Here is a 26,216-nt window from a genome sequence, read left to right on the forward strand (position 1 = left end):
TTATTTTCTCTGAGACTGCAATGGCTATTTTGTGCCTCTGCACAGCTTGTACTCACATTATAGTGTATTTTTTTCCTTTGCTGAATTTCTGTTTAAGAAAGAGGCAAAATCTGGAGACCATTATGTTTGGTATCACTAAAGTCTGAAATATTTCCAGCAAAATCACCAAAATAATAGACACATATAAGCATATATAGACACATATATCAAAAGTAGAAAAACGCAGCTAGCTCATGTCTGTTTGATATTGTTAAGTAAGCTTTTACAGATACAGAGATTGAAGTAACAGCAAGTCCAACTAACAAATATCTGAACGATCCAGGTCTCCTACATCTCAGTAGATGTCTTGAAATTGTATTCTTTATTCTTACTGATGTGTTTATGTCTGATAACAAGGAAAGTAGTTTTTTAGCTTACCATTTAATGAAGATACTATTATTTACCAAATCTTCAGTTGTAAAACCTTTTTGTATCCCAATCATCAGAAGACACAAAATGGTGAGAAGGGAAACAGATGATCTGAATCCAAGTGTTTTATTCAAGGTCATGTGTCAGGGTATAGCCTGAATTGAGAATAGAATAGTAGCCCAACTATTATAGTTTATTAATTAATACTGTTCAAATGTCAGCCAAAAAGTAATTTAGATTTTGGCAGAGAAAAGATTCTTAAATCTAAAGAAAAATTGTGTTGAGTTGGGCCAAAATGTGCAGTCATTTTTGAGAGGAAAGCTACCATGAAAATAATTTGGCTTAAGTAAATACTGCTGGGTTTATTTTACAGTGGTTTAGAATTCAGTATTGCAAATTATTGAAGTCTTGCAGGTTACCTGCCCTGAACTGCAAGTTCTACCTGACTGAAGGTGTTCTATCAGGCTCTTTCTATGTTACTTATTTTTGTGGGTTCTTTGATGGGAATTAAAGTTTGACTGTTTTGGTTAAAATGTTTTGAACACCTGTGGTTCCCACAGGTTCACTCCTAATGAAATATGTGGGGCAATTGCCATTTGTTTGTGCATCCATCTCCTTAGGGAAACCACTGGGACAGTTTTTGATCTGTCTGTACGCTTCTTCTCATACTACTGTCGCTACCTCTGTTCCTTTCCTGCTCTTGTCTTTTTTGGTGTTGTGCTCTATTGGATATTGTCTGCTTTGCTCATAGTTTCCTTGGCCTCCTTTTTATTTTCCTTTTGGCATAATTCATGTTTCTTCCTTCTGTTGCCTTCTCTTCTTTATAACATCTTCAGCTCTGCTCTGATGGGTTCAGTCATAACTCCTCTGATGGTAATTTCCAAGTTGTGTGTCTGTGCCTACTTCTCACACATTTTTCTGTTCTCAGATCTTGGACTTTCAGGCATTTCTTCCTGGATGTCCTCATGTCTCATTAGCATGTCCCTGAATATTTAGTCAAAAATGGTACATCATTTTGCCTCTCAGTAGTTATTCCTTACTGTGCATGTTTTTTGTAATTTCCCACTCCTCATTTTATTTTCTGTACTTCTCTCCATATGCTCTGCACTTGTTTCAGTCATCTCTTTCTTAGCTCTTTGTGTCTTCATAAAAAGTCTTTGATTTCTTCCCTGTTACATGCTATTTTTTCCTTTTACTCCCATAGCAATTTCTTTATCAGTAATCTCTTCATCCTGTGTAGTGTTGTCTGTGATTTCTTTTGGTTTTTATGATATTAACTATTGTGGTTAGTTGTATTATTATAGAATCATAGAATCATAGAATTGTTTAGGTTGGAAAAGACCTTTAAGATCATCCAGTCCAACCATTAACCTACACTACCAAGTCCACACTAAACCAATCAAGGGTAGAATTATGTACATATCTTTTATAAATAGCGTATATGTAATAATGATTTTTAAGAATGCTGTGAAGCTAACCCACTACTTGACCTTCGAACAAGAAGAACATGCCATAATGCTGGCGTGACTTTTGTGTGAACCAATTTGCAGCTCTACTTTGTTGGATTTGAATGTAGGAAATTGCTAGCAGAATTAGGCTATTACTTTGGTTATTTTTAAAATATATACAGGGCTGTGATCTCACTTTCATGTCTCTAGGATGTCAGTATGGTAGCAGTTAAAGGCTTACTAGAAGTGCAGCTGGCATTTAAGCCAAATGCATGTAAACTGGCTTTGTGGAATCTCCTCCAAATACTCCCCTCCTGCAGTCTGTATCCCTTAACCCAGAGCTGTGCCAGGTGGGGTAGGGTTGGGTTTTTTTTTGAGGGAAAATGAAATATTTGATTGCATTTCAAATGCGTGGGGAAATGTAACTTTGTAAAGTCTGTGTATGTATTTATTTTCTGTAGGCATTAACATTATTCTGTGTCCTATATCTAGTTTTCCTACAGTGCTCTTGCTGTCACTACTTTTAACAGTGCTTAATTCACTGAAGGTTAGTCAATGTTCTGATGCCTTTATGTGGCTGCACCTATTAGTAGGCAAAGATTCAACTCATCTTGTGATTGTTCATGTCAGTTATTCATGGGTACACTGTTCCTTCTTTAAATGTTAATTTTAGACAATTACCACCCCCTCCTCAGCTTCTTCCAGCTGCCACTGACACCTCCTCAGCCTGCTGGCACAGCTGTGCCATCCTCCTTTTCTCGGAAGCTGTGCCTGCTTTTGGTTTTCAAACAAATGGCTTCCCACTTGATGTGGTGGTAGAGGAGCCCTGTGGACAGCACCCCATCACTCCTGCTTGGCTGCAGCCTTCTCTGTCACTACTATATATTGCTGGTATTTGTTATGGTCTATAGTTACTACTGTATGTGTCAGAATCTGTCATTTCCTTACATTTTCACTATTCACAACTCAGTCTTCAGTGTGGTGTGCCTCATCTGAAAACTAGGGCAGGCCTCTTCCCATGTGAAACACCACTTGTGTCTTTGAGTCCTCTGATGATCTCCTGTGTTCCAAATATTTCCACAAATAATTGAATTTATTTCAGTCTGGCAATCACATTCCTAACTGCCACAGCATCGCTTGAGTAGAAGAGAGAAGGCTTAGCTTGGGATGTTGTCAGTGTATGTTACTGTATAGGGCTGGAATTCTCTAATACTTGGACATTATCCTTGCTTCTTTAAGGGGTTATATTCCAATTGCTTTCTACAAGGAATTTGTCTTAGGTATGGCTGCTCTTTTGGGATCACATTTTAAGGGCATGCCTAAGTAATTCAGATCATGTCTATCCAGTGCTACCCCTGGTTCACCATGCAGTTAACGGAGCATAGTGCCCGCAATGCCTAGATTACAAACCTGAATAAGGAGCCTGGTCTGACATAGATGTGTCAGTACGTTTCCCCATCAGTTGTGTAGAAAGCAGTACCTGGTGGTTCTGAACATTTAGCAGAGCCTGCATGCTAGCTCCACTTATTTTGTCTGTGCTGTTTTTATAGTAGCTACATGAACTGGACTTGTTAACCTTACTTGTGTGAATCCATTAGAAAAGGGCATCAGTGCCACTGATTATAATTAATGGCTAAAATGTCAACATATGTTTCTCAAAATGTAGGATTTTGTTTTGCCTACCAGCGATAATTCCTTATAATTATCCCTCAGTGTAAATAGTACTGTAGTCTGGTAGAATGTGGTTTTGCAGTTCAGTTACAGCTTGAACTGTTGTCAGTGAAATAAGCTGCAAAGGCAAATATGTCTTTGCATGGTGACTTTTTTAGATAAGATCATCACAGGAGCTTTATTAGAGTACTTAAATAGGTGCTTGACTCAAAGAACAAGAAGTCCAATTGAAATGGGACCAATATTAATAGTAACTTCTGTAACTGGTAGGCTGGATTTGTGATGATGACCTTACAGGGATGGAGCACTCATAGTCTGCTACAGAATCTAGGTCTTTGATTTGTGCCTTGTAGTTGTTACGAAAAGCCATGAAAACTTTGTTTCTGTCTTTGTTGAAATGCACCATCCACAAATTTTTTCTGCTTCGGAATTCTTTTGTCTAGTTCTAAACTCATACTTGAGAACAACGTCATGCACTTACGGTATTTGCACTATTTATGCTTCTCAACCTTTCTAATTAAAGAAAAATGTGTGGGCTGGAATCTCAAACTGATATAAATCAGCAAAGCTCCATTAACTTTCGTAGAGCTATTTCAATATTAGCCTTTCAGCAGGAATATGGTTAAGAAATGAGAGTTAAAGAGAGCAGAAATTGAACTGAAATGAGTTTTACTCGAATTTGTTATGTCTGCCAAGTGCAAATATGTTAAAATTCCCGTGTTGACCAAAAAAAAAAAAATCCATACAATTATTTTGCTCACTGAACCATTTAAGCTGTTGATTCATCTGCAGACACATTTCAAAATCTCCCAACTGTTAAATTTAGGAAAAAAAACCCTGAACTGAAAAAACCAAGCTGTTACTTGGTCAACTGCCCAGTCTCGTATTAAACCACAATATAAGCTTCCACAGTAAGAATGGGAAGAGGTTTGTCTAGTGGATGGAACAACTGCTGGAAATCAAACTGGTACGTATCATTCCCAACTGTGGTATTAACTATGCCATGCAGTTGGGAAAATCATATTCTCTCATTCAGCTTGTGTCTTCACTGAAAAATTAACTTGAATGATCTATCTCGGATTAGCTTAACATAGATGAGAGCAACTGCACTGGAAAATAACTCAAGAGCTTCACACAGTGATTGAATGACTGCGGAGTGATTGTGTTAGTGGCTGATGAGATGTGCTCATGTCAGCTGTAACTAGTGCTTTCTGACAGGCTAGCCAGCTTGAATTGAAGCACTGCTGTGCTCAAGTTAAGGATTTTAAAAGGTGTAATCCGTTACTAAGCAAGAAAGGTTCACCAGGCCTTACTGTTTCACAAACCAAGTACAACATTTTATGCCCAGTATTTGATGAGTGCAAGGTAACAGAAGAAGCATTTTCACAGAACAAAAGACTAGGAAATGGTACTCATCTGGTAATGTCCCTTGGTGTTTGTAACTGGTTTGCAAATTCTTGAATCCAAGTAAATCAAAATACACAGTCAGGTCAGTCAGCTTGCTGCATTCATCAGCTACATTCAGCCAGGCTGTTGAAGGAAGGTACAGCCAGTATGAGGTGTTTTCATACATTTAGTTGTCCATCTGACTGTGAAAGAGATTGATATTACATGACACAGTGACACTGTAAGTTAATAGATTTACTAATCCAAAATGGGCATATAAATAACTTTTGAAATGTTGGGTCTGGGTCTCTGGGCAGGTGAGATATGATCTATCAGATTAAAGCAGTTTAAAGCCATGACTCCTGCTCTGCTCTCCTTACATCAGCTGAAAGCAGATCAAGTTTGTGGTGAGGCTCTGCTGTGTTTGAGTACTCACTGTCCTAGTCCACATTTCTCGTTTTTGTGGCTGTGCTGTTCTTTCAGCACCCTTCTGCTCCTCCAGCCATATTCTATCAGATTTCTTACTATGATTCTGGCTCTGTTTTCTGGTGCACAGCAGGAATACAAGCAACCACCTTATTTCTGCATGGCAGGTTTTTTTTTGCCTAACAGCTGGAAGCAAACCTAAATAGATATATGTGAAGAGAATATAAACAGAATATATAGAGAGATATATATTTTCTGTATGTTTCTAATATATATTAGGAAGGTGTGTTTTCCTCTTCAATTCATCTAAACAAGTGGTAGGAGAGCAAAAACAGTTTCTGAACCACCTGATGCAATGAGATGAAGATGATACAAGCTTATTTTAAGAAAGAAGAGTAATGCAGTATTATTCCTATATGGGCAGGTGTGAAAGTTTTCTGTATGTTTTGCAGCTGGTTATATCTTGTGTGGTTCTACTGCATTGAGTGGCAGTTAAGTGTGATGTGGGTAACTCTGGAGTCTAGCCTCATTCAGACCAGACTAAAAAAGATCCCTTGAATCAGCTATTTCTAACTACATGTATTTTGCTGGGCACCATCGTGGTGTGATGCTTCTAAAGAACATTTTCAATGGTGCTCCTAGACATTTTTTAGTTTGCTGGTATGTGGTCTCAGTCTTAAATACGTGCTACTGTTGGTATGATTAGATGACTATGCCATTTTCATATTTCTCCTCTTGTTAAGAATTTAGTGCATATATTTAACTGATATTTTTCCTTCCTTAGCTTTCAGACATTGATTCTTTTCCTACCGTGTTCTGAGACTCTCTGTAATTCCCTGTCTTCATTTATATAGTAACCTTAGTGATATCTATAGACAGTGATTGTCTCCCATGGGTGTCTTTTGGAGATTCCAGATAAACGTACCTTTCTTGCCTCTCAAGGGCAGACAATGTAGTTTGGTGCCTGTTGAGCCAAGTGCAAATGTCCGTCAGGTACAAATACATTTCTGATGTGCTGATTTGGATTCTCTGCTGAGGGTTACTCCATAGTCTGTATGCATGCTGTGTAGTAAACCAGAGCAGAGTAAGCTGGAGAGGTGGGTAAGCTAGGTACCACTTTCATCAATTTTCTGGTCAGCCAAGAAGTTTGGAAATAAGTTAAAATAAAATCTGCTAGCACTCTTTAAGTTTGCACTTGTGACAGCTGCTTTGGCATGAGAAGTGCTGTTCTCTGAGTTGGTTTCAGGCAGTGTATGTGCACGCAGGATTGTGACAGTGTGATGCTTGTTTTTAGAAAGCAACACTCCAAACTTACAGCTGGAGTATTTGCAAAAATACTGCAAAGTAATGGAGAAATACCTGACACACAAGTGAACTAGCTGTGGTACCAGCAGCAGTGAAGCAGAAGCTCCAGCTATGACCTATATATCCAGGCTTTCAGCTGGCTTGTACCATATATGCTGAAGCTTGTGTGACAGTAGTTCCCCTATTATTGGTAGCTGACCTGGCTAGATTAAAGAGAGATCTGTGTTGTATTAAACTATATATTCTTCTATATATTCTTCTAAGCTTAACTTCTAAAGTCTAAAAAAACCCTGTACTAATCTTTCATGATTGGGCTGTGACATCACTAAATCAATGTACCTTTTTTGCCCTCTTTCTTTTCTTTTGCTCATTTCACTTCTGTGGCCTTTGGCCTTGTACTCAGCTTCATGTATGCACTGCTTAAAGTGAAGATTACGGCTCTCTCTATGTGAATTGGTATGAGCTTCACTGCAACATTCATTTACAGACACTAAATAATCATGGCATAGGATTTCACATGGACAAAGACAGTGTGAGAAGGACTGTAAATTTGGATTGTGGAATTATTGTAATGTTTATCTTTTTACCTTCCAGCAGTGGACTCTCCTGCTGTGTGCCTCTTCTGGATTAAGATCGCTTTTATTCTGGAATAATTACTATGCATTTAGGAAAAAATCACTTTCCCTCCCTCAAATCTTAAGTGCCACTTAAGATGCTGCTAAATATGCGGAATTCTCCAAATCTTTTAAGAAGCTGGTTTTTACTTACCGGATTTCATATCAAATGTGAGGCTGCCTAAGTATAAAGTAGAGGCTAGGACTGAAAAGAGATCATTCTTGAAGTACTCCAGTAGTGTTTACAGCTCCTTATTGAATTTCTAGAGTAAGGAGAGAATGCCGCAGGGGATATTGTCTGGGGAAAAATAGCAGAGAACTGCAAATCTGCCATTTGAAAAATTATTTATGTAATAAATGAATCATGACATATAGGAACTGGAGGGTTAAATCTTCGTTGCCTTAAATGGGATTACTTGTGTGGAAAAGGTGAAGTAGGCTTTAGCCTATGGTATAAGAAACATGTTGGCATCATTTTATATTATTGGGCAGAAACCGCATACTAGAATGTGCATGTATTTGTGACTTTAGCTAAAGCACATGAACTGAAGAGTAATGCTAGTAATCCTGTGTGCTCAGAAAGTGTAAACCTGGCCCTGCAAAATTGTGATGTTTGTTTGAAAGATAAACAAGAAGTCTGTGTCTCTTTTTTGTTTGTCTTCTCGGTTTCCTAAGTCCCTTCGATTTTTGGGCTTGGGCCCTCTTCCACAAATACAAAGGCTAGAAGCAGACTTTTTGTTTTAAGTGAAAGCTGATGTTTTTACATAATTGCATGATTCTAGGACCATGGCTTCAGGAAAAGTAAAAAACAAGTATCATCACATGGTTTACAATGAAGTAATGAGAATTGGCTACACCACATGAGCATGGCTTACAAGGAGAAACTGTTGTGCTTCTGTTTGTCCATATGGAAATGAGTTTTTCAAAGCACCAAGGGGTACATGAAACAAAACATTATCCTAAATACTTGACTCCAAAACCTGACTTCATTATAGTTCCAGTGTTTTTTAGCAGTTTTTTTAAAGAACTTAATATGGGCAACTTGAAACAATTTTTCAAAATTCAGCTTCCTTCCAAAATAAAAGCAAAATTCAGAGAATTAATCAGCTGATCTCAGCTTGTAGCATCAACAGCCTGATTTTTATAAGGGCTGGGCATGGTGTCCATAGTGAGCTGAGTTCCTTCAAAATCTTGGCTTGCCTGTGCTGAACCCTCTTGGGAATTATGGCCCCAGAAAGGCCACCTAATGAACAGTGTCGAGGGGCTTTTCCTCTGTCTTATTGTGTCTTTGTATTTTACCTGTTCCCTCTTGATTGATGGAGCTTTTTGGACAAAGCACAAGAAAAATCACTGTTGGAAAAATCCTGAATTGGCAGGGGGTGTAATAAATGTTCGAGTAGGTCTTTTTACTGCTGCCTTCCAGTATTTTCCTTCTATATCCAGAAAGAAAAACTTGTAAGTAAAGAAAGTTCAAACAATACCCATGCCTGACTTTATTTTATGCCTTTCTCTGTTTGGTCTCTGTAGGCCTGACTTAAAGTCTGCTGTTGCTCTGCTACCTTTGTGCCCATTTGCTTCTAGAAAACCAGTTTATTTAACTTAATCTTAGCCTGCTAGAAGATATCATCTACGGGCTTTGTGCTGTTTCAACTTGGAGATTAACACAATTTTCCTGGATGGTTAAAATCCCTACTTGGATTAGGTATCAGAAAAACAGTAAAAATATGTATATTTGAAATACTGAATTTCATTTCCTTTTCCATGTATTTGTGGAAAAAGAATGGTGTGTGCCAATACAGCTGCTTTTAAATGAGCCATACTGCAGCTTTTGCTGGAGTAGAAGGGATTCAAAGGCCTATTATTATGCATTAACTGTGCTAAAGGCACAATAGCAGTTTCATTTAAAGGGCACTTCTGTTCTGAAAGATAGCTGCTCTGGCAGCTCTTGCAGTGTCTTCGTTTTCAGTGTTTTCTACATGTAGTCTGTTCAGTTTTCAGGTAACCTTGTAGCTTTCCTAGCTACCAGCAGTTCAAACTTAATCTGTGGTCTGACTTTGATCAAGTCAAATTTTGCCAGTCATTTTGCAGTTTGAATGTGGTTGTTGCCTCTACTGAGGATGTACCAGGCAGGAAATAGGCTCGTATTCTGTGTTATTTGAAGTCTATCTCCAGCAGGTATAAGGAGGTAGTAACACCCTATTTTATTCACTGAAGAAGGCTGGGAAGAACGAGCTTGGTTGTATAGAAAAATACTTTTGTAGTCAGTTTGCAAGCAGAGATGTTCATTAAATGGTGATATTTTCTAAGGAAAACTGTTATTTCCTGCCACTCCATCTATATCCATTCATAAATGTGATCATCTTTCATATTAACTCTGTCACTGGTAGCCGGCTTTTCTTTTTGTCTTTGAAGGGCAGTTTAGATCCCATTGTTATGTGGCATCAATGGAATAATAATGCATCTCAGTTTTGAAATGTGTGACATCTGCCAAATGAGCTCTTCAGATGTTCAGAGAGGAAGGAGACTTCAACCTTGGGCCAGATTCTCTTAACTGATCCATCTTGCTTGCTTATTCAAGCAGCACAGAAAAGAGATTCTTCCAGCTATGAAATTCTGTAGTGTAGGAAAATCTGTCAAGGACAACTTCTGTGGTGGTTGTTCCTTGCATACCTGCTGAAAGAGTCATTTGGGGAACAAAGCAGGAGGTAGTGGTCTACTCTGACTGTCAAGCTGTTCATTAGGCATAATACAACAACAGTATATATAAATGCATCTCCAACGTATATTCAGTAACAAAATTGGGGAGTTATAACCCGCCTTCTGTAAAAAGGTCCTTCTTTTGTGCCAAACGGAGTGTGTTATTTCAAAGAGGGTTACTAGTCCACAGTGTCTTAAAATTATGTTACACTTTTCATAATCTTTTCAGTGAAGTGCTACAGCTTGCCTGGTTGATTTTCAAAGCCCTCTAGTATTGAAACCAGGCTGTCATTTTCCCTGGCTATACAGCTTACTAATAGATTTGTAGTGAAATCCCCTTGCAGACAACATTGACATTGCAGACAACACAACCTCTCCTTGGCAGCAGAGTTCTGGCCTTATTGTGTAGAGGTGAACACACTGAGTTTATGAATGGGTAGGCTGAACAACTAGCATAAATACTTTCCATCCTTTAGTTCTGGAAGATATTTTAAAACCTCACTGGGAGCAAAAAACCCACAAAACAAGACCTCATTGAGCTTGAGGTGATAATACTGAAAACTCATAGAAAGCAAGTGCTGTTTGATTCTCCACCCTATTTGCAGCTGGACAGCTTGCCCGTGAAAAACATTAAGAAATAATTCTTTTTATTTTGGGATGAAAAATTGCCTGACCTTTTAATAACTGTCCTTTCTTATGTGAGTCACAGTGTTGATAGTTAATCCAGTTATTATCCCTTTTCCAAAACTTGTTTTCCAATCAGGTAGTGATCTTGCCAGGGACATCGCTTTCTACCTGTATTTAAAAAGGACACAGCCAAGTTGAGTCCAAAGCCCTGCAAGCCAGGGCTCCCTCCCTCAAATGAAGCAAGAGGCTGATGACCATAGAAACCATCAACTTTCAGGAAGCAAAAAATGAAGGAAAGGTGAAGGGGACAGGGGAGGTCAAATGTATGAAGCTCAAAGTGAGAAACCAGAGGGAAATTCCACGTAGAAGACACCAGTTTTTATTGGTGACTGATGTCTGTGGTTAATTCACAGAACAATCATGAGGTAGTACAATTTAAACCTGTTCACATTATTCCACAATGATTATTCAGTCTCGAGTGGAGGATGAATCGTATTATTCCCCCTAAGCTGTGAAATGACATGAATAACCTGCACCGATGCTGGACCCTGCTAATGTTTGAACTGCTTAGTGTAAACACAGCTCAGGCAGTATGAAACAGTAAGTAAAAAAGGAGAGAAGGTGAAAAACGTTTTAGTATCCTGATTTAGGAATCTGAGGTGTAAAATAAAAGGGTTGGTGTCCTTGGGTGGGGTTTTGAAGAATACGCATGTGCTTTGTGGAAAACCAGTACCATAATCATGGAAGGTGTTAGCAGAGTTCAGAAATTCTGTGACTGGTCGCTGAGACCAGTGGCTTATTTCACATAAGCAGTGGAGAGCTGTCAAATGGAGGCATATTTAGGGCACTGCACTACACTGAATTAAAATCTTTTAATGTAAGTTGTTCTTAAAATGTAATAAAACTAGGTGTTGGTAATTTCACCTCTGTTCAGCACTGATTTAGAAATGTTCATGTCCTCATTCTTGGTTAATTTGAGTGGACTTCACAGTTTGATAGCTGTACTGAAATCCTGGGTCATGGTAGAGGTGTTCCAGGCAAGGTTCCAGATGTCTTCTGTGGAACTGCTACTTTGCAGTCATAAGGTTGAGATACAGCTGTATGAAGGCATCAGGCAAGAGCTATCTGTATGAGAAAATAATGTGAAATAACTGACTGTTGTCAGACAGAAAACTCATCATGAGGTTTTTGATCTCTAGCTCTTTAAAGCCAGTTTCTAGAGAGTATATCAGCTGGAGGCCAGGGAGGGAAGAAAATCCATGATCCCAAAACTTCGGGTCCTTTTGAAGTTATCCTGAGGACATTAAAACCATTAACACAAAGCCCAGTACACACAAAACACTGCGCTCTGATGCGCCGATGCATCTCCATGTTGCGGTACTTGTGCATCCATGTGTCGTCACTGACTCCCTAGATTGGGAGATGAGATTTCATCGTGCCTTTCAATTTTCTTTTCCTTGGCAGATAATTGTTAATATATTTTTATTTGATTGTTTGACATTGCAAGTATTTCTCTTTTTCATAAAAGAGAAAAGAAACTAAATCTAAGTCCAGGGTTTAATAAGGTATTTATGTTACTTTTTATGGTAGCTAATCCACTCTTGTATAGATATTTGCATAATTTCTTACTGATGGAAGGAGAGTTTTGAAGCCTATTTCATTAATACACCATCCTTTACAATACATACATTAAATGGATTTAATAGTTTAGAGTTGAGTCAGTTATTTGCTCCATAAGCTGCCACTTACCATTGCACAGATAATCACATTTGGCAGTCTTTTGGTTGAGCAATGCAAATTGAATTAATATACCACAGAGATAAAATTTGCTCATAATTCTACTGTTTGTGAGGTGAGGGCTATGGAGGAGGATGCTTACTGTGCCTCCTGCCATATGGTACTTTGCCTGCAAATAGAAAATCTGATCTTTGGCATCACATGGCGTTACACTGATGCACAAATGTCTCTCAAAGAAGTTGGGTGGTTTTTCGTATCATTTCATTGCACTTCATTTGGATGCTCTGTTGCTGTCCAGGTGGTATAATCCATGAAACCAGTTTCCTAAAGAGTTATCTCTAAAGGAATTTCCTTGCAGAATTTTTCAAGTAAATGTATACATTTCTTTGAATTGCCCATTCCTGATTTGCTTTAACACTGGTGCCCAGATTAGTATCCAGCAGAAGCTGAACTGAGTATTTCAGGGAAATTCCATGTGTCATCCTGCTACAGAAAACTGGAAACAGCTGTCTAATGGGAATGGGAGCTTAAAGCTTGGTAATTCTTATTTTTTCAGGATGGCATCCAGGATTATCAGTGAATCGTTCTTTTCTTTCTTCTTTGGTCCCTGTAAGATTTTCAAAGTTACCAGCTTTCATGTATAAAAGGACTTGCCGAGTATACAGTTTTTCTCAAGTGACAATTCAGAGTTAAGGGCGTGTTAGCTTGTGGTGTTAGAAAGTGTTGCTTGTGGTGTTAGAAAGCGTTATTTTAAAATTTGAAGTTTATGTGATTTTTTCAAGAATTTAGGCTTCCTGTAATTCTGTAAAAAATACAGTTTTAATGTACTATGGCACATTTATGATTTTCTAATAACTGTTAAAATTTATTATATCTGTATTAAAAAGGAGGACTCTTATATGACACATTTTATATGAGTAAACTAGTTTCACTGTGATAACGTTATCTTTGAGTTGATTTTGTTTACAGTGTTAACACTGGAATACATAACTAAAACAGGTCAATACTTTTCTATGAGCAAAAGCAACCCTGCTCTTCTTTTCTAAAGTCCCCAATTGCTCTCACAATACTGACAGTGCATGGGTTATGCAAGAGGATCAGATGAGTGTATTGTGCTGTTCCCCGAGACTACCTACATGTCTGTTTGGCTGTACTGAGCTCACCACAGTCATTTCTGAGACTGTCACCACTTCAGCACCTGAGCTAATATGTCAAATGTGACAGGGGACTGACCCTCTTGACATTGGTGGTAAAGAGAGTATGGGAGGAATTTCTCCCATTGCCACTAGGCTGCTTTCAAAGTGGCTGACCTTCTTTCTGTAAAAATCTTCCCACTGCACTGATTTTGAAGAACAGTATGGGCCGAAGCCACAAATGTTTTGAAAGCAAGGTGATTCTAAGACATACTTATCCCTTCTGTTGCAACTCAGCTCATATAGGACCCCTGCATTCAGGGAGATGGGGTTGAAAGAAGTGATAATTTTTTGGCTTTCAATCAAATCTTTTAACAGATTATATTAGTACAGAATTATAAATTAGTGCAAGTTGCAGTACCATGAAGGCTGTTGCAAGTTCAACTCTTGGTGCACAAACTGTTGACATTTTACTGCTGACACCAGGTAACAATGCATGCATTTGCTTGACAGGTATAAAGAAGCTAATTTCTGCACACAGTGAGGAGTTTGTTTGCAATCGCTGAGGCACAAATACATGTGCATGTATGCAACACCAGGCTTTAGGAAGGTGATGATCTGCAATGTGAAAAGGGAATTGCACATATGCGGAAATATACTAAGTGCAGAGTGCCTAAAGCTGCTTGCAGTGCTTAAACAAATGACACAAATTTGAAATATTCAAGTTGGCTTGTGAATATGATTGTAGAGGGGATAAAAGCGGAAGTACATAATTCTGTCTTCTGTCTGTCCTTCTTCCCCTTATACCTCTCCCCTGGGTAAGTCTGATGATCAACAACCCCTGAATGCCAGGGCAAAGATGTAGGTATTGCAATCTGTAGATGTAAGATGTCCTGAAGGGACAGAGGAACATGGGCAGAAGAACAAGATGCACGCATTAGGACAAGTGGGCTTCTGTGTACATCATTTGCCTAACCCCCTTCCTGCAAAGGCAGAGTGGAGCTGATTGCATGTGTCCTTTCAAACAGCCACAGCTCCCTTCTCCCTGTGAGGAGAAATTTAAGCATTGTAACAGGCTTGAACGCTTAGCAGGTATTAAGAGGTAGCATGTTTGTTGCCTCTGTGAGTAAATCAACTGCTGATAAGGTGAAGAAATCACATGTCGAGGCAGGTTATAAAACCACAGGTCCACGTGGTTGTTGAGATATTCTGTCAGGCTTAGAAGATTTTGAAACTTAACTTCATTGGCAGACTGCCTGTCACAGTATGGATAGGGCATATGGGAACAATGCTCTGATGGTACTCAGAAGTAATCCGGTAACAGCCTAAGTCCGGGCAGGTGTCACTGGCATGCCTGGGTTACCCCGGCTGCTGCATACCAGATCTTCACTCCAAAGCCAGGCAGACAGCTTAAGCTGTGCAGCTGTTATTATATTGTGTTCTGAGGCATGCTATTTGCCTGCCTTGTGTAGCTCTTCAGCCACAGACAGCTCAGCCAGAGCTTTTTATCAGAGGTGAATCATCCTTTCTGTCATGGCATAATCAAGGATTTTTTGTTTCCAGCACTCAGAGAAAAAGGTGGTGGTGTCCCCTCCAAGTCGTGGCTGGATAAGCTGCTTTTGTTTCCCCACTCATTTTGTGATTGGGGAGAGGTAATGAGCTGCAGAATGATGACAGTTCCAATATAGGCTTGGCTTTCTTGGTGCCCTCCCTTCCCCCTCAATAAATCTGTGCTTGATAAGATGAGCTGCAGGAACCATGAGTTTGCAACAGTACCAGCAGGATAAATATTTCTGTATTTCTAGCTGATTTTAAGATGATTGGTGTATGTTCCCCTCCTTTTTTTGGCAAAGGTTAGCCCCATTAGATGTACTGCTCTTCATTTCATCTCCTTCTCCCATCTGTTCTGTCTCTTTCAGTAGAAACGGAGGAGATGTAGCTCCCACTCGGGCTGCCAGATAGCTGTCTCCCGTACATGAGAAAATATCTCTGCGTGAAGTAGAGCAGTGCCCTGCTGTGCACATGCATCAGCTTGTACCATGAGGGCAGACTGTGCTTTCTCAAACTTCGTGATAATGTCATATCCCCTCTGTCAGCTCATTCAGATGAGGGAGTACCACTGCCCCCCTCAGTTAAGTGATGTTGATTCCCAGGCCTAAGCTAGGAGCCAAGGGAATCCAAACGGCCTTTTCCTGAGCAACCAGGTTATCATAGCAGTAGGTAAGAAAAACAAATACTCTGTTTAAAGTATTAAACCCATGATACAGCGAGTAAATAAAGAACAGTGTATGTAGATAAGGTATACAGAATATATAGATGACGATTTTAAAAACCTATGATTGTCTGGATAGTAAAGCCATAAAGACAGCAAATGCTTATACTGAAAAACTCCAAACTTTACCATGGAACTCACTGGCAGGTGGCCATTTCATTAAGGAAGAAATCTTACTTACCAAGTTTACCCTTGCTTCATTTACCTGACTTTTAAAGAGGATTTTGTAGTGTCTCTATGTGAGAACAGTTGCATGCCTTGAGTTCTGTGTTGAGAGGCACATTATCTTTGAGAAAAACTGCCTTCATGTTAATTCATTTAAAATTACCTCTGTGAGGCAAGCCAATATTTATTACAAGTAGTTATTTATTACAAATACTACATCACCAGACTACATATGAAGCAAGATGGTTTGCAGTGAAGGTCGTTTGCTTTTACTTGGTGATCAGATGCTTGGGCTCATTTCTGTCTTCTGGCTCTTACCTTTGTTATCTTCTGGTCTTCTGATTTCCTATTTAGTATTAACTTCGAGTAAGTAAAGTCATGTTAGAAAGATAGTGATTTTTATTCATGCTTCTTGAAACTTCAGTTTATACTTACTTAACCATTTTTAATGTTATACTGTGGAATATTTTACATTCAACTGAATGAGATTACCAGGTGGGTAATAGCTTCCTAGATGATATGTCCATTTTGCCAAGTTACGGGACAGGGACATACTCCCTCTGCTGTATGGTGGCAGTAAGGGGGATGGTGCTCCTGGCACAACCACCTGTGATGCCAGTATTCCAATATTATTCCAGAAGGGTATTCCTCCCCAATTGCTACATGGGGGGAATGGTATTACTGTATTACATATTACTATATGTATTACTGTATATAGCAGTATATTACTACAGGGAACCTGCTTGTCTGTTACATGCATATAAGGTTCTGTTGGCATCTTAAAAGATTTATCTGTAGATAAAAGCATTGCAGATTGCTGCATCTTGACCAGTAGCTTGTGGATAGTCCTGCACTGTCTTCCAGTACAAGAGTAAGAATGTCAACTCTAAATACAGTGTCTCAAAACTACAATGCAACCAGTGTTCTCCCAGCGTAGGTATATTTCCACTATTCTTTTCCTTGTTTGAGGGTAACAGTGAAGAAAACTAAACAGAAAGGAAGATGTTTTATGGACATATTTTGATTTTAGAAGTATTTGAATTTGTTTGGCTCAATGGGCAAATGTCTTTTATTTACAGCGTGGTTTGCATTTGTTTAGCAATGCTATTTCCTCAGACTGTTTCGCAAGGTCACAAATCTCTTTACAGTGCAGATCACGGCCCTTGAAGACTCTGGAGTTCTGTAGCAACCCAGACCCACTTTCTTGAAGCTAGTCCTGCTATACACTGGTGTGCTACTGGTCTTTAGGCACTGAAGTACTCTGCATACCCTTGAATGGTATTCCATAATTCAATGAGTGATTTGGTATAATTGTGCTATTGTGCTGATGCATTTGTATATTTATATCCACTATTGCTTTCATTTCAGTTTTTGTTATCTGAGATTTAAAAGAAAAGATACAGCTGTATCTTGGGAAAGTTCAACATGCCAAGTGCTGATATAGGTTCTAGTCAGAATACAACAGTAAGAACAGGTCAAGGAATTGCTGATGAACTTTTATTTTATGCTAAATATTTTATAGACCGTTAGTAGTTGTAAACAAAACTATAGTGGCTTTCAAATATTAGGTTGGAGGATTTAGAGAGATTTCATAAAATGGTAAATTTGACTTTTGGAAGGAAGGTGTGATTTCTGTATATTAGGTTTTAAACACTGCCTGCTGCCAGTGTATTAATTAAAAAATAACACATTTATGGTAGTGGGCACTAAGGGAAAAACAGAGCTACGGGATCTTAAACTTTGCATGGAGACACTGTTCAAGTCTTTGTCAAGCTAGACATGTGCGACATATGTAGGTGTGTGTAGTCCAGATGAGAAGAGGCATTTTTGTATATATATAAAACTCAAAGATTGAGGAGATGAGAAGTCATTCAGGTCTTTGAAACTAGATTATCCTCTCACTGCAGCTAAGGTTTTCAAGTGTGTTTTGTGATTGCAGGTAACTCAAATTTAAGATACTCTAAAAAGTGTAATCTTCAAAGAGTTACAGTGCAACATTTCCTGAAAATAAGGCTGGTTTAGACTGTTTGAAGTTTAGTAGCTAAAAACATCAACCATACCTCAAATTCCTGGTTTCTATGTTCATGGTTGTTGTTTGCAGAATTATGCTGAGAAATTGAGAAAATACACCATTGAAATTGAAAATGGAACAGCATAAATATCAAATATTGTGCTCTTAAACATTTTTTTTTTAAACTGGCCAACCTGAATATGGGGAAGATGATAATATATTCCCTCTGTTTCCTTCTCTGAGCTTCAGTATATTGTGGTAAGTTCATAAGAACCTTCTGGAGCTTATCCTGTTGTCAACCTACATCTACAACTCCTCGTGGAAAGGAACATGTCTTTCTGAATAATAATTTAATGACTTCAGTGCATTTGGATTCCAGTGGCTGAAATAATTTTCACCCTTAAACTTCCCAGACTCCTGTCTGAGGCACTGTAGATCTCTGTCCCTGCCTGTCTTGTCAATCTGGATCTTTTTATCTCATATATTTCTTCAGGCCTTTGATTTAGTTGCTGTCTTTGTCTCCACCATCTGGAATCTTTTTTTCACTGTTGCCTTTGTGTGGAACATAGATCCTTTAACTGAGCTCCACACAACTTCACTGTCACCCAGAAGTAGTCCCAAAACTCATGTCTTTGCACATTCCTATTGTCCACCTACCATATCTGTTTCATTCCTTCCTTCACCAGATTTAGATAGTAGACTTTCTGGAGAAAGTACTTGGAATCACTTTAATCTTTGTGAAACAATTTACAAGACTGTGGAGCCCTATAAAAGTTTGTAGTTAAGAACCTGATGGAAGGTTACAACCATTGTGTAATTTTTCAGGCAAGGCACACTTAAAGCCAGCAATATTACTTCAGCATGAATTTTTGTGCCTGTGCCTGTCACCTTGGAGGTATATTTAGAGGAGACACAGAGGAGACGATAGTAAAAATAAGGCATTAAGAGTGTGAAACTCCTAGTACAGTGGAGGTTGGTTTAAGTCACTGGAATAATGATAATTAATAACACCTAAGTATCAGTTCTCTGTTTTTTCTACAGAGCAGAAAAGAGATTCTGAGGTGGCAAGCTGTAATGTAATAAATTGGAAGATACACTCATGTTTGGTCATATATTTCTACAGATGCATCCTTATTTTTCAGTCTTCGTTTACAGATGCTGTAAAATTTTTTTTAAAAAGTATATTTCTTTTTCAGCCATTAATGAATTTCCTGAAGATGTATTTACAAATAAAGAACGGCAGCAAGGAGGAGTTCTGCTTCATATCATTGCCGTAAGTTTTCCTCTACTGTGCTTCATTTTCGTTTTCCTTTTATTTGTCTTGTAAGATGTTAATCATCTTAGTGGCCTTACTCAATCGAGCTCTGTATATATCAACATGTTTCTAATACTTTGATTTCAGTATTTCTAATATGTCTGCATGGGTACCAATGCTCAAAAGGTAACATCTTAGGGATGTGGTTTAGTGGTGGACTTGGTAGTGTTAGCTTAACAGTTTGAGTCGATGATCTTAAGGGTCTTTTCCAACCTAAATGATTCTATGATTCTACAATTTATTTAAGAAAATGATGCAAGTCTGAATTTGGAGTGTGTATGCATTCATCCTGTTGGAGATAAAATCCTGGCCACATGGATCACAGACTTGTATATGTTTGTATTTCGTCTTGTATGAACAGGGTTTGGGATTCCTTTATTGATGACATCAAGCATGATGTGGAAGATTCTTGATTCACTTTCTTTCCTATTGTGTCTCTACACAAAAGATGAAATTGTTAAAAAAACCCCAACCCTGAAGAAATGAAGAAAATGTCATGTGGAGTTTTATATTTTATTGTAGAAAAAACAAAACAAGTAAGGCCCACGTGCTCCAGTTTTCCATTCCCAGCTCAGGGAAAGTAAAGTAAAAAGGAGTTGTGTTTGATGGACAACAGCAGGATTAGGCCCACTGCATGAGCACAGCGCATAAGGCCACATAAGACAGTGGGAGAATCATATGTATGCAGGGAGCTAGGATCATTCCTGAGGGGTTTGGTGCAGTGAGCCGTGTCAGGGTCTGCTTCTTTCCAGGTGTGATTATTTCTTGAGTATTGTTAATCAACATGGTGTTACTTTCTATTTAATTACTTGGTCTGATAACTAGTTGAAAATACAGATGATGACTACATAACTTTGTAAGCCTTACCTGTTACTTTCCTTTATATGAAGTCTGTTGTGGCACCCTATTCCATCAAACTATGATACCTTTCATATTCTAGGGTCTGGCAAACATTCTTGTTCTAAACTTAATCTTACATTCAAGAATCTGTTTTTATGCCATAAGTTGATCAGCAGAGTGATTTTTATTTGGAATGGAATAAAAAATGAAGCTATTTCTGCTAGCCTGAATAAATATAGCATTGCCTTCTTTCCTCTTTTCATGTAAAGGAAAAATCTGAAATATTTCCTGAATTTATTTTCTTTACAGGCTCTTTACATGTTCTATGCTTTGGCCATAGTATGTGATGACTTCTTTGTTCCATCCTTAGAGAAAATTTGTGAGGTATGTTAAAGAACTTTATTCCTCTTTTGGAAATTTCTTTAGAGATTATTATAAAATCAAACATTTTGTGCCATCATTATTTGGAGTTCATTCCTGTCAACTTTTTTGCCTCGGTCCTTTTCAAATGGTTTGAGCTTTCCACCAAAAAATGAACCTGTGGTCTGTGCATATTGGTCCCCCTGGCCACGCTCAAGGAGAAAAAATGAAAGGTTTAATGAGATCAGATAGCAAAACCCACTCTTAAATACCTGTAGTATGTAGCTAGGATGGACATGACATATGGATGAGTTCAGTTTATTATTGTACTCCTAGTTTTAAAAGTCACTTGTGAAAAGAAATCATACATACACAAATTAACGTGTTGGCTATGCAAATTTTTTTGGACATCTACCACTGTATCAGCAAGGAGAAAGCAAGCATATGTGCTGCTGGCATAAAGTGGAGAAAAGGGAGAATGTATGAGAAAAGTACGTACCTTGGTTTGATATGGAATGAGAATACATATTTTATATGCAAAAAATTAGTAAATAAATGTAATTCCTTTACATAATTGTTGAGAAGACTTTGCAAAATTACATGTAGGATTCTAATTAAGTGAGGTGATCAGGACAGGGTAGGATATATAATTGGCATGTAAATGTTATGTTAGGTAAGGCTTTGGTGAACTACTACAAAACACAAAATACAAAACGATATTTTAATTCCTTTTTGAGGGAAAAATGGAAATCTCATCTCCTTTGCTTTTTAACAAAAATGTGCATGACCATTTTCTGAGAAACTCCTGTAGCTAGTTAAAAAGTCTATTTTCCTATGGATATATGTACTAAATTCCTATTAGTGTTACTCAGACCTATGTACTTACACTTATGAATAGAAGAACAAATAGCAGAATAAGGGAGGCAGCCAGTAATAGTAAAATACTCAATAGGGATCTTTTCTTTCCCTTTTCAGATGTTCTGTCTTCAGCATGCCCCTTACACACCATATTTAAGTTGTACCAGTTGGGTTGTACCAATTAAGTTGTCACTGATCCTTCATAAAATCTTTGCCTCTTGTCTCATGTTCTGCTAAACATTAAAACAGCTAAGAAGAATTCAAATAGAACATTTACGCTTTAGGTCCTGCAACAGTATGACTGGTAATAAATCAAGCAGTACACTAAGGGCTTGTGTTTATGTTTTGTCAAGTTCTGTAGGATGCCATTTTCATGAGCTCAAAATATTGCATGCTGCCTGAAAAATACATGATTTCTGTACTGGTGCTTTCATCACTAACCACTTTTCCATCTTTGGAAGAAAAATAAAGGTACTAAAGATGAGTCTAGAGACTCTCAAAAAAGAAAAAGCTCCTCCATAAAACCTTCTTTGTAGTTCAAGGGAAAGATCTTCAGACATTATTGAATTGATGCAGCCCACTTGTGGAGCTACACATGTTTCTGCTGGTCTGAGAACTCTTAAGTTATCTATATTCTATTAGAGCTTAAGAGACACCATCATAAAAATAGATCTATCTGCAGTACACAGGCCTCTCTCTGTCTAATTGGACTAATTTTGTCTGTGTCGGCGGACTCGCTTTTGATTAACACAGTTGTAAAGTGAAGCCAGAATCAGGCCTGTTGTTTGTAAGGTTCATTCAGAGAGGTTGTATTTTTCTCTTATGGATTTTTATTTTCAAATTTTAGAAGCCCCAAGAATTGCCCTTTATTCTTGAATGACTGTGTTTAGAGTTCCAAAAGTAAATTAATGAAAACAATTTGAGATGTTTACAGTCTTTTTGAATCTGCAGAGATGCTTTTCTCTAATCAGCTACACGTAAGCTGCAATTGGCTATTCAGTTATATATAAGTAGGTAATTTTATCTGACACTTCGCTGAGTTAGGGTATAAACATTTTACTTGCCCAAAGTACATTTGCCTTCTCAAAAGGTAGTGTCTAATTTTATATCGTAGTGACTTCATCCTTTAACAGCACTGTGTCCAGAAAATGAAGAGCTTCTATCTTAGCAGCTCTAGAACTGTGCAATGTAAATACAGCAGCAGTGCTGAAATTAGCAATGCTTTTCTTCCAGAAACTACGTATGAGTGAAGATGTTGCTGGAGCCACATTCATGGCAGCAGGGAGCTCCACTCCAGAACTGTTTGCATCTGTTATAGGTATGGAGCCCACACAGTAGCTTTTATGAGATCTGCTGTTAAAAAATCAGCAGCAGATCAAGCAGAGATATCCAAAAGTGCTACCATTCTTCTGTCAATTTATAATCAGCAATTGCAGCTGTCAGCTAGTCTGTGGTTCATGGTATAATTAACTACTCAAAATATCTCATGAAACTGTGAATCTCCTCTCAAAACACAGAGAGGAATGGCTGATTCTGAACATAGGAAGTAAAAGAAGAGATTTATTGCAGTCCCCTGAGAGAGAGAATTTGAGATATTTGATGCCTCTCTGGCTGCTTCTTCACAAATAAAGGGAATTAATTTTAGCAAGGAAGTAGGAGAACAGGGGACATGGGAAAAGAACAAATTAATGTATAGATAAGTCAGATCTGTTAAAGGCAGAAGGACATTGTGTACATTACTTACAGAATTATTTGAAATAATCTCTGAAATATTAGAAATTATTGGTATAGAGAGGAGATCTAAATGGCAAAAGCAGTACCTATTAAGAGAATGAAGGACACAGGATTACACTGATAGAGAAGGGGGAAAGCAGCAAATTTCATAGAATCATGGAATAGTTTGGGTTGGAAGGCACGTTTAAAGGTCATTTAGTCCACCTCCCCTGCAATGAGCAGGGACATCTTCAACTAGATCAGGTTGCTCAGAGCCCTGTCCAGCCTGACCTTGAATGCTTCCAGGGATGGGGCATCTACCACCTCTCTGGGCAACCTGTTCCAGTGTTTCACCACCCTTATTGTAAAAACTTTCTTCCTTACTTCTAGTCTAAACCTAAATCTTTTGGTTTAAAACCATTACCCCTTGTCCTATCGCAACAGGCCCTGCTAAGAAGTCTGTCCCCATCTTTCTTTTAAGCCTCCTTTAAGTATTGAAAGGCTGCAACAAGGTCTCCCTGGAGCCTTCTCTTCTCCAGGCTGAACAACCCCAACTCTCTCAGCCTTTCTTCACAGGAGAGGTGTTCCATCCCTCTGATCATTTTTGTGGCCCTCCTCTGGACCCGCTCCAACAGGTTCATCTCTTTCCTGTGCTGAGGACTCCAGAGCTGGATGCAGGACTCCAGGTGGGGTCTCACCAGAGCAGAGTAGAGGGGCAGAATCACCTCCCTTGACCTGCTGGCCACGCTGCTTTTGATGCAGCCCAGGATACGGTTGGCTTTCTGGGCTGCAAGCGCACATTGCCGGCTCATTTCCAGCTTTTCTTCCACCAGTACCCCCAAGTCCTTCTCTGCAGGGCTGCTCTCAATCCTATCATCTCCCAGCCTGTATTGATACTGGGGGTTGCCCTGACCCAGGTGCAGGACCTTGCACTTGGCCTTGTTGAACCTGATGAGGTTCACATGGGCCCATTTCTCAAGTTTGTCCAGGTCCCTCTGGATGGCATCCTGTCCCTCAGGTGTGTCAACTGCACCACTCAGCTTGGTGTCATTGCAAACTTGCTGAGGGTGCACTCAACCCCATTGCCTATGTCACTGATGAAGACATTAAACAGTACTTGTCCCAATATGGGCCCCTGAGTGACACCTCTTGTCACTGATCTCCATCCGGACATTGAGCTGTTGACCACTCTGGTCACTGTTGACCCTCTGGATGTGACCATCCAACCAATTTCTCATCCGCCAAACAGTCCACCCATCAAATCCATATTTCTCCAATTTAGAGAGAAGGATGTCGTGGGGGACCATGTCAAAGGCCTTACAGAAGTCCAGATAGACGACATCTGTAGCTCTTCCCTTGTCCACTGATGTAGTTACTCCATCACAGAAGGCCACTAGGTTGGTCAGGAAGACTTGCCCTTGGTGAAACCATGTTGGCTGTCCCAAATCACCTCCCTGTCCTCCATGTGCCTTAGCATAGCTTCTAGGAGGATGTGTTCCATGGTCTTCCCAGGCAAAGAGGTGAGGGTGACAGGTCGGTAGTTCCCAGGGTCCTCCTTTCTACCCTTTTTAAAAATGGTGCAATGTTTCCCTTTTTTCAATCATCAGGGACTTCACCTGAGTGCCACAGCTTTTCAGATATCATGGAGAGTGGCTTGGCAACTGCATCAGCCGATTTCCGCAGGACTCTGGGATGTATCTTGTCAGGTCCCATAGACTTATGTATGTTCATGTTCCTCAGGTGGTCATGAACCTGCTCTTCTCTTAAAGTGGGAGAGACTTTGCTCCCCCAGTCCCTGTCTTGCGGTCCATCCACTCGAGAGGTGTGGGAAGAGAGTTTGCCAGTAGAGACTGAGGCAGAAAAGTTGCTGAGTACCTCAGCCTTCTCCTTGTCCGTTGTTACCAGTTTGTCATTCTTGGTCATTGGGGGGGTATGCTTTCTTTGACCTTCCTTTTCTGGCTGACATACCTGTAGAAGCCCGTCTTATTATTCTTTGCATCCCTTGCCAAGTTCAGTTCCAGCTGCACCTTGGCCTTCCTGACCCCATCCCTACAGAACCAGGCAGCATCCCTATACTCTTCCCAGGATATCTGTCCCTGCTTCCACTGCCTGTGCATTTTCTTCTTGCTCTTTAGTTTGACCAACAGGTCTTGACTCATCCATGCCAGCCTCTTGCTTTCCTTTCCTGCTTTCTTATGCCTGGGGATCGAGAGCTCTTGCGCTCTATGGAAAGTGTCCTTAAAAATCTGCCAGCTCTGTTCTGCTCCCTTGTCCCTGAGGGTAGTTTCCCAGGGGGTCCTACTGACTAACTTCTTGAACAGCTGGAATTTTGCTTTCCTAAAATTCAGGGTCCTGACTTTACCCTTCACCTGACCCATATCCCTCAGGACTGCGAAATCCACCAGTGCATGATCACTGTAGCCCAAGCTGCCTCCAGTCTTGACATCACCAATTAGCTCACTTGCGTTGGTGACCAACAGGCCGGCATTGCATCCCCTCTGGTAGGGCTGTCTATTACCTGGCTTAAGAATTTATCCTCAGTGCACTCCAGGAGTCTCCTGGATTGCCTAGAGCTCGCTGTGCTACTTTTCCAGCAGATGTCAGGGTGGTTGAAGTCCCCCAGCAGGACAAGAGCCTCCTGTAGCTGCAGTAAGAGGGCTTTGTCAATAGGCTTTCCTTGATTGGGCGGCGTGCAGTAGACAGCAACCACAAGGTTTGCTTTGTTGCCTCGGTGTCTAATCCTTACCCATAAGCTTTCAGCCTGCTTGTGGGTATTCTTCAGAGACAGATCTTCACAATCTATCCATTTCTTGATGTAGAGGGCAACCCCTGTGCCCCTCTTTCCTCGTCTGTCCCTTCTGAACAGCCTGTAGCCATTGATAGCCACACTCCAGTCGTGGGATTTGTCCCACCAAGTTTCAGTAATGGCAACTAGGTCTTAGCTTTCTAGCAGCAAGTGGCTTAAATTTGATAAATCTGTCTTTAGTAAAGCCTTAATAGGCTTTCTGCTACTATCGCGACTGACATTTTTACAAACTTCAGGGAAATACAGTCTGAAGGAATGCACTATAACCTCACATCCAACTTATTAAAAAGCAGCGAGTGTAAGCCTTTAAGGCTCCCTTTAGCAAAAGATTTAAAGTACAAGTAGATACAGCTCTGCAGTGCATTCACATTATCTTTGGTTTTGTCTCAGTGCTGAAGATTACATTAGATAATACCTGGAGGTC

The 26,216-nt window shown here is 39.5% G+C and overlaps 1 protein-coding gene across 1 annotated transcript in view; it reads left to right on the forward strand.

Moving 5' to 3' along the window:
* The window catches only part of SLC24A4 (solute carrier family 24 member 4), a 95,957-nt gene that overhangs the window by 39,843 nt on the left and 29,898 nt on the right, over positions 1-26,216 (forward strand). The window contains exons 3-5 of the mRNA XM_075713377.1: positions 19,097-19,173; positions 20,365-20,439; positions 22,507-22,591. Coding sequence (XP_075569492.1) covers positions 19,097-19,173; positions 20,365-20,439; positions 22,507-22,591 — 237 coding nt within the window. The remainder of the gene's footprint in view (positions 1-19,096; positions 19,174-20,364; positions 20,440-22,506; positions 22,592-26,216) is intronic.

The sequence above is a fragment of the Pelecanus crispus genome, chromosome 6 (assembly GCF_030463565.1).
Source record: "Pelecanus crispus isolate bPelCri1 chromosome 6, bPelCri1.pri, whole genome shotgun sequence".
Classification (NCBI taxonomy): Eukaryota; Metazoa; Chordata; class Aves; order Pelecaniformes; family Pelecanidae; genus Pelecanus; species Pelecanus crispus.